The sequence below is a fragment of the Cyrtonyx montezumae genome, unplaced genomic scaffold, assembly GCF_038088225.1.
Source record: "Cyrtonyx montezumae isolate F1298 unplaced genomic scaffold, pur_monq_1.0 scaffold_3, whole genome shotgun sequence".
NCBI classification, from domain to species: domain Eukaryota; kingdom Metazoa; phylum Chordata; class Aves; order Galliformes; family Odontophoridae; genus Cyrtonyx; species Cyrtonyx montezumae.
The window spans coordinates 120,143,214-120,152,872 of record NW_027072034.1 but is presented as its reverse complement, the minus strand read 5'-3'; the positions used below and the strand labels follow the sequence as shown (position 1 = coordinate 120,152,872).

Genomic DNA, 9,659 nt, shown 5'->3' with positions numbered 1-9,659 from the left:
CAGAATAATAGATGCAATTATCTATTTTCACAGAGTAGTCATGTCAGATTCATAATTTTACATACATTCCCTTTTGATAAGAGTTTGCAATGACTAGCCACAATATTTTCTTACAGTGCTCAGAATGAAACTGTCAGTTTCAGGACAGACATCTTTGTCACAACTGCCTTTAAAAGAAACACGTCACCAACTATTTTACAACGCATACAACCATAACATTTTAAATTTATATGTGCATAAGATGGAATCCAATTTCTGTTCACAACATACTGGTCATAGCTTTAAACATTTTGGTACTTTATGTTTTATTTTGTTCTGTATAGTCCAGAAGATCTCTTTATAAAGAGAAATTTTAATTAAAAAAAAGAGAATTCAAGATCTCAAGAAAAGTTTCAGAACTTTGCATTTCCTATAAAATTCAAAATTTTCAACAAGTAAATGTTTTTATATTGCCTGGCCAAACTAGTAAAAAATAAATTGCTTTGCTAATGATATTATTTCCCCAGATTTTCTGCGTCTCTGTGAAAGAGTTGGAAATAAGTCAGTTTATCTGGGAAATGGTACCAGTTAGGACCCAGCTGACTGCATTTAATCTGTACCTTGTCAGGTTGCTTTGTTTTATTGATTTGATATTTGAGAAGTCCAGATGCTAATGCTTCTAATGATTAGCCACTCTTTTTGACTTTTGGTAACAAGTATTCTCATGCAGCTAATATCAAACAGGACTTTGTGCTCTACATCTGTCATTTCAAAATTCCCATTTTTGAATTCCCCTAGTCTCAAGTACGTAGTACATTTTCTTCCTATTTTACTCCCTACAGTCTTCTCTCCTACTTCCAAGGCCCCATGACGCAAAATGTCATTTTGCCGATCTTCTGTTCCAGTGACAACTTTAATCTTATTGATTTTAATAGGCTTTTCAAATACAATCACATAAAAGTCCCCAGTAGAAGGAGGCTTGCCCCAGAAGTATTCATCAATACTGCTGTAAGCCTTGCTTGCTTCATAGTTTTCAAATACATTCATATTGGTGTGCAAGTTGGCAGGTGGATTGTCAGGGACATCAAACGACTCCTCTTCAAAATCATCATCCTTTAGTTTGTTTTCAGCTCCTTTGTAAGATGAATAGTATCCCATGTGCTGGAACAGTGATGGCTTAAAACGTATCACTTCCTTCTGAGCTAACAGCCCACGAAAGTGGATCAGCAGCCAATCACAAGGCATTTCTTGGTAAAACATCAACAAAAAATGGGCCAGGCGTGGGAGGTCATGGGAGTGGTAAAGCTTTCCAATATACCCCAGTTTGGAGAATTCCAGAGTTACCCAGTAGGATCCTTCTCTTGAGGTAATTACTTTCTTAACGGTGGTCAAAAAGTTCTTTGAACAGCGAACGTCATCTTCTAGCATCACATAATAGTCAGAAAGATTAGCACAGAAGTTAAGCAGGAAAGCATAATCAACATTTTGTTTAGATCGAAACTTCACACGGTCTTCTGGGTCATTATAATTTCTCTTGAGACCATCCAGTAATGGATAATACTCCTCAGGGACGTGAATAACTATTAGTCTACCTGCAATTATGTGATGTGCAAATTTCTGTGAAATGTCCTGGACCATCCCTTCACACCAGGCTGAATCAAAATCTGCCAGCTGTACTACCACTGTGATTTCTTTAAGTTCCTCATAACTTGACTGTTCAAATATGGACTTGATGGTCTCAAGCAAGTAGTTTCCTTTTTTCCGTTTCACAGAAGATAACCCAATTGTAAGATACCCTGCATAGAAGAGAAATCAGACAAAAAGAGTATCTGACATTGGAAACAAGCTGCAAAAGTATCATCTAGGGCTGTGTTAATGTTAAATAAAGCTTTTGAATGGTGAAGTCTGAGAATTTGTTTTGTGAAACCAATGAGATGCATGCAACAGAGAATGTTTATTCCTTTTTCATGAAAGAAGAATCATACTGCATCAAATAGACATATGGAGACCACTGCAATGAACATTCACTTTTGAACTGCAAGAAATGGTGTAAAATGGACAAAATCCAAAGCAATGTGAATGTATACACCTGGGAGAGGCAAAAATCCAATGTTAAGACTATAAAATCTGCTAAAAAAAGGTGATTATGAATTATGATTCCCACAATATTTTAAAATTAAGGTACCTTGAAGTACAGCACAAAAACATGATCTAAAGTTTTATCATTTTAAGCACTATATGAGACTAGTTCCATTTAAGCATATCCTTACCATTTTATTAATACAGTGAGGATAATTTCTCTCTGCATTTTCATTATTTTCATTTTTATTTTCATTTTCAACTGAATTTTTAACTGAATTTTTCCTATTTTCTTTTGCTAATATTTTTTTCTAACTCTTTCAGGACTCTCTGAGTAAGTATACATAAGTCCCTGTTGAAAGATGTAATTTGGATATGATTTTGAAGTAGAAGAGAATTTACCACTGCATAACAGTGCTTCTATAAGCAATTTTACGGCTGTTACATCTTGCTAGGAAGAACTGCATCTTCATTATAAGCAAATAATTTTAATCTCTACTGCATTGCAGTTACTACTATTACATTTTATTTCATATTTGGCAGTCCAAATCACTACTTTCATGTATCTTCTAACATAGCTCTATTTTGATGTAAAAAAATACCTGATAATTAAGTTGAGTCTGGCCCAACTGTTTTAAAATATAGTGGTTTGTAAAAGACTGCTCTGATATGGTGATTTATAGTTTCCCTTGAGTCTTAACTTCACTCAAGATGTAGTTGTACAGCGAAGTAGAACTCCTAGGAGCCGGGCATGCTGCCTATATAGCCAGAAATGTCTCAGATCTAATTTGAACATACTTTACCTTATAGCTTTCTATGAAGATCAGAAACTCAAAAATGATTTTATTTTGCTGTCTGTGCTTAGACTTCTGAGCATTGCTTGAGTTAGTGAAATGATTATTTTGGAAGGACACCTGCATAAAAGTGAAGTATGTCTATATTTCACTTCAAGATGGAAGTCTTGAGCCCTGCCTGAAGTCAGAACAATTGTATAGTGTTTACAGAAGACTGGGAGAAGAATCCTCCTCTACCATCTCCATACATAGTGCAACTCCTATCTCCAGTTATCACAGTTAAAGGATCATTGTAAACCAGGCACTTGACTGGCACAGCAGAGGACCTGAAGGCTGTACCCATTTGATCCCAGGCATACTGATTGTACAGGCACAGGCTATGTCAATTCTTAGGGAGTAGCTGCAGAGTACCACCATTGCATACATAGCTCCTGGTTCCTGAATCATCTCTCTCAACCTTGGAGAAGATCCACAAAAATATACACGAACCATCTGGGGCACCCTGCTGGACAGCTTAAGAGCCCAACATGTGACTAGAAGGTAAAGAAGCTTTGAGGCACTCAGTGCTGGGGCTGAATTAGCAACTACTCAGGAGTTGAATGTGCAGAGCTACCTGTCCCACCACTCTCTCTGAGATCCTCACCATTTAACTAATTTATCTTGCCTAGAAATACCCCAGGAGCTACATGGATTTCACCGATTTTAAATTTCCACATTTCATAACATCCAGCTTGCAGTTACTTACTTTTCCTTGGCAAAGGCATGCCAGCTAGGTAGTGATAGGAAATGTTTATAGATCCTGAGAAATTAGACAAATCTTTGTACGTGTGAGAATAGCGCTCTGGGTTGAGCTGGTGTGTGGCTGTCTCTCTGATTAATTGCTTGTCCCCTTCCTATTAATGAGAAAACAAGTAGAATAGGAGAGGGAGAGAGACAGAGAGAAACACATTTATAAATGCTAGCCAGAAAGGCAACATAGACAGGTTTCCAAGAATAACATTTTTTCATCATCATTTCATTTCTTGAAAGCATGTAGATGTCATCCCATTTTTTAAAACCTATTACTAAATATAATACATTTTTGCAGGAAATAACCCATCATATTATGGTAAAAGGAAAAAAAAAGTTACTGTGGACAAGAATTCTTTAAATCTTATGGGTTTTTTTGAAAGGTTTGAGAGCAGTAAATTATCACACATATACATACAAAATTGGCGTATTCAGAACATGGAAAAGAGAACATCAGATGAGATAATTTTCTTTGAGAGAAGTGGTGGAGATCTTTTTGAAAGCATTTTCAGTGAATAAAAGCAAAACAAACAACCCAAACTAACCCTCAAACAAGTGTACAAACAAAAAAGCCCCAAACAGACCAGTTGCAAAGTAAACAAAAAATTGTACTGTTGCATCAGGACGTATGTCACTTTCTGAGTGGCTCCAACTCAGATTTGTTATAAGCAGAGATGTATGTGATCATCCAGACAGCTAAAACTTTTGCTGGATTTAGTTAACATGGTTTGGTGGCATAGAAAAAGGAAGTAAATTTATCACCACAATCTCTCTCCCTGTCCATTATTTTTGTCTTTTTTCTTCCAAGAGGCCTCCTGAGTCTTAACGAAGGCACACGAGAATGAGAGACTTCATCAGCGAACTATCCAAAAAACCTTTCCCTCAGTCCTTAAAAAATGAAAATTGTATAACAAGATGCAGCACCATGAGACTGAATCCAAAGGCATGCTTATTTAATTTACACTGTTTGATCTTACTCTGATGACAGGCCAATTAGGAAATTAGTTTCTTTCTTCTGTTACAGTATGTTACTATGCTAAAACCATCCTGATCTGTCAGCAAATGAGAGCATTTTATAACAATAATTCCGCTGCTAACAAGAATGACCATAAGCAACATTAATATTTGATGGTATAAGCATTCTAGATATGTCACAATGTACTATATGGTGAAAATAAATATTCTTGGAAACCGATCCCAGGTTCATTTTAAATTCATTATTTTTCTTTCATACAAGAGTAAATAATTGGCATCTGAGTTCAGTAAAGATCTTCTGGATGATGTCCAGGAACATTATCTGCACTGTTATACTATAGATTCAATTGTAAATCAGTGGATTGGCACCAAACCTTCAGGAGATTTTCATAAGAACTGATAAAAACCAAACCAAAACAGAAAACAACAATAAAAAACAAGTACACAGAATCTAACAATTGTTGTAAAGCTAGCATCACTTTTTTTGAACTGTCATTAAGATCAAAATATCAGGTGGCATTGGTTCAATTTCATAAGGTTTGGGAATGAAAACCCAGTTACTGCATAAAGTTTAAAAGGGTTTAGAAATAGAAAATGTCAAGACAAAATGTTAAAATGACCTGACAACAACAGCAACAACAAACAACAAGAAAGAAAAAATGAATGGAAAGCGGAACTAAAAATATTGATTTTTCCATAAATACAAGATCTGTTCTTTTCTCCCTCTGATTGCTATGCAGAGATCAGGGAAGATGAAGAGCTAATTATTCTCTTTAGCTGTCTTCTCTATTTCTATGACAGTTCTGGCTCTCCTTTCTTAATTAACCATTAGTTCATGTTCTACTGTTTGCTGGATCTTAAGAGATTCCTGTGTCAGAATGGCCCAAAGTGCTCCACTTTTATATGCATAGACTGCTCCACTAAAGATTCTATGACAACTACAATGTAACTATTATTTTTACAGTGCTCAAATAATGCCTGGTATTCATAGAAGATTTAGGAAGTCATGGTTGTCTTACAACTCAGAATATGCAGAAAAATCCACAATATCTCAATGGTGATGTTGTAATATAAGTATATTAATTCAGAATGTCTTCTAAATGTTTGGCCAATGTGGCACAAACACAGTAGGACCATATACAGCACTGCATATCATCTATCAAAACAATTTAAGGAATTTCTTCAGGTGAGTCATTACTTTCCGTTTATACAGCAGAGACCAATAAAAGATCTTTTCAGACATGCAAGAGTCTCCAAATGAAAATGGAATATTCTCCCTTCCTAAGATTATCCATGATGTATCTCAGTTATGAAGGTCTGTTCATTTCATCTTGCATCTGGTGAGAGATGCCACCAGTTCAAGAGGTGCCACCTGTTTAAGAGTTCAACTGGGCAATTACATGCATGTTCTGTCACTTACCTACAGATTTTCTGGAGGAAATTAGCTGTAGTTGGAAAATCAAAGGGCCTTCAGGGCTCTAAGAACTTTCAGATTCACATTTCCTGAGGGAGACTGGTTAGCTTGCTGTCCTTGAAATCTATCCACAATTCTCTCTCCTCACCACTAACACTAAAGCTTCTTACTTTCTACCTCAGCAGAGAAAACACTCTAGTTAATTAACGGAGCTGTCAGAAATGGTCAGAGAAGTTGAAAATAAAAATAAATAAATAAGCTAAAAAGTCAACAGCCTGACACATTTGAAAAATGTTTGATGAACCATAAAGGTATCAAGAGATCTGGGAGAAATATCAGGAGATTTGGCAAGAGACTTGGCTGGGAGATACATGGATGCAAACATGCCAGAACTGAGATGAAAGAAGCAATGAAAAAGAGTGAATTTCTAAAAAAAAGGGGGGAAAAAAGAGCAAATTAAGAATAAGACTTGGAGCCATCTGGGGAGTTGGCAGATAGAATAGGAAAAGATTTCAAGAAGAAATCAAGAGGAACGCCATTAGCTGTGATAATAAAAGCACTTTCAGAGACATCTGGGGGACTTTGAAGCAATTACTGATAGAAGAAGCATCAGAGAAAATACCATTAGAAAAAAAAAAAAAGAAGTGATGAACCAGGTCAAATTCAAAAACGAGGAAATTATGAATAAATAAAACAGTGTAAAATTTTGTGATAGTACTGTTAGAAGAAGCAGTTTATCAGTAATGGAGTAACATACAGGAAGTATGAGTTATCTTTTTGACAGTTCAAAAAAGCACTAGGATGGCTTTAATTATATTCACAAAGTTAACAATATAGTAATGAGTAATGTAATTAGTAAAATGCTTTTAATTAAAATCACCAGCAAGACCATTGTTCTGATAAATTCATACAAGGATTTTACTATCTACATATTGCACATTTTTTATATTATGGCACTGCTATTCAGATCCAGTGAATACTTCATGCTCCACAGTATTGGAAAGACTGTACTGTCCCATTAGATGAGTCAGACAAAGAAGGATCCAAAAGCCATTCATTAGTTCAACTTAAGATCAAGAAAGAGACTGTCTAATTGTATCACAATATTATATGCTTAGTTTAGTCATTTTATTATTTCTAAGCTCCATCTTTTAAGCTAACATGCCCTTTCAATCCAATATCTGATGAACTGGAAATTCAAAATATAATCAGTACTTCAGAGCATACTTCTCATTCTCCAGAGAGATGTCCTTAGGGTACATGTAAATTGCAGGTTCGGTTATATTCTCAATAACCTACTTGTTGAAATTCCTAACAGACCTTTGGAGAAATTCATTTTTTTTGCTATCATAAACTTACACTAGGTGTCATTTACATCTAATTGTTCACATTGTAGCATAAAACCTAGGAGATTCAAATATGGGAAATGGAATATGACAAATCATAGAATAAAAGCAGTAAGAAGAAATTATTCATACTAGAGCCTCAAAATAATATGGAATTAGCATAGTTTCTCTTCTATAATTATATTCCCTATGCTATGCAATGTAGTATTTACAGGTGCGAATTGTAGAATGCTCTGAAAAGGGAGCTCCTAGCTTACATGAGTATTCCAGATGTAGGCAATTTCTACATTAAAACTCAAGGAAATCAAGAAATATAGGAAATATAAGACATATTTTGGCTCTGAAGGAGGTATCTGGTAGAAAAGATCTTCTATGCTTATTTTCTCCTATACTTACAACAAAAAGTAGAGGATAGTTCAGATCTAACTGACACACCCTGTGTGTGTTGTGTATTGATGACCTCAGCAGAATGCATTTTGGAGATACTTTGCTGTTAATTGTACACTAAAGGGAGGAGACTGAAGGAATTATGAATCTTAGTGATTCACTAGGGAGGCATTTTATTGTTTATTCCAGAATTTCTTTCGTCTAAGCAACTTACCAAAACATAACCATCTTCAATGTACAAGTTCATGAATAGCAAGCAAATGACAAGGACTCCCAAGAATGACACTGCTGATCGTTTCCGCAAGCATCTCATTTTATCAAAATATTTCAAGTGTCTCATGTGAAGAAAGACATATGGTAGTGTCACCTATGAAAGAAAATCATAGTGTTACAAGAACTGCTTGATAGGTATGAGAGCAAAACAATATGTATCAAAGCTCTTCAAACATACACATAATATACTCTTTAAGGTGGAATTTATTTCATGTATTCTTGGTCATCCTCGAGCTTAATCTATAATCCTACCTATAATTTAACCTTCCTTTTCTTGTCAATAAAGAACACACTTTATCCAACCCATTTTAGGCTGGCACTATAACAACATTGTGACAGGAAAGCATCAGCCATCCAGTTCTTCATGAATAAATTTCTTAGGTTCCATCTAGATGACAAGCAAGTTGATTTGTACATGTTCTTTCTTTCAAATACAGCTCAAGCCAAAAGGTCAGGAAGAAGTTATTGCTTATCTCAATATCCTTGCCAACTGGAAAGATCTGAATATTTCCAGGCATGAATAAGGTACTTTTCCAGCACCAAGGAGCTAATATCAGGAATGTGCAGCACCCCTCAGCTTCAGACAGTTGTACTAGTATGAAAAAACTTTCCAAAGAGCTTTTATTTTATCCACTGATTGTAGAAGAATGAACAATGTTTACCTTCAAACATGTGAGTGTTGGAAAGTCCTTACTGCACCAATTAAACAAATCAAAGAAAAGTGGCACAAAGAATCATGAATTCAGTTCAAGATCAAGAAAGAAGGCTGTCTAATTATATCACAATTTTCCAGATATATTTTAGTGATTTTACTATTTAAACAATATAAATGACATTCTTGGCTATCAAATAACAAACATCAATCTGTTCTAATGCATTTAACTACTCCTCTTTGAACTACATTTGTTTGAAAAAGGTCTCACCACAAATGAAAAAAAAACCCACACAGATTCCAGACTTTACTGCACGAACATTAAGGGATTCTTATTTGAAAAGTAGATTATAAAGTCATCATTTCTGTTTTCACTGTTTTTAAGTGAAAAAGTGTTATGGCTGTTGTTCATAACAATGTATGATTTGTCTACAGGTGAAAATATATTAATAGAGTGTGAAGTTCTGTTGATCTACATGAAGAAGTAAATAGCACTGCATGTTCATGTTTAAACTCTGTAATTAAACACCTTCATTTTTTTAAATTGCTGAACACCTAATCAGACAGAAAATGTATCCAACTATGAATTCCATACAAGATTTATCATGTCAAGTTGATAGTTTTCTGGACTAACAACAAAAAATCTTTAAAATGTAAAATTCAATCTATATTTACTTTGCCAAATTAATTAAATATATCTGACAGTTTAAAATATGAGTCCATTAGACTCTAGAGTACTGAGAGTTAAGTACATCAGGTGTAAGAAGTACAGAAATTTAACTGCTAGGTTTTCTGCATATCAATGAATTGCAGTGAATGGATGCTGGCTGTACACAGCCTGCCTTTAATATCACTGGCTTTAAAATCACTATGTTGAGGGCAATGATAAGAATAGCTTTTGTCTTGCACAAAGGAAAGGAACTATTAATGAATAGCAGTATGTTTTTCGTTAATTGTCCAGACTTCTCCCC

At 35.0% G+C, this 9,659-nt stretch overlaps 1 protein-coding gene across 1 annotated transcript; it reads right to left on the bottom strand.

Moving 5' to 3' along the window:
• Positions 1 to 618: 618 nt before the first annotated feature.
• Positions 619 to 8,103, bottom strand: MGAT4C (MGAT4 family member C). The gene is made up of 3 exons (XM_065741338.1): positions 7,978 to 8,103; positions 3,598 to 3,745; positions 619 to 1,775 (listed from the first exon to the last, which is right to left on the bottom strand). The coding sequence occupies exons 1-3, from the start codon at positions 8,101 to 8,103 to the stop codon at positions 619 to 621; spliced, it is 1,431 nt and encodes a 476-aa protein (XP_065597410.1).
• Between the last annotated feature and the right edge of the window lie 1,556 nt (positions 8,104 to 9,659).

Coding starts and splice junctions, on each gene's coding strand:
- MGAT4C (XM_065741338.1), bottom strand. CDS start 8,103: ATGAGACACTTGAAATATTTTGATAAAATGAGATGCTTGCGGAAACGA. Junction 3,746..7,977: donor TTGAAGATGGTTATGTTTTG/GTAAGTTGCTTA, acceptor TCTCATTAATAG/GAAGGGGACAAGCAATTAAT. Junction 1,776..3,597: donor CATGCCTTTGCCAAGGAAAA/GTAAGTAACTGC, acceptor TCTTCTATGCAG/GGTATCTTACAATTGGGTTA.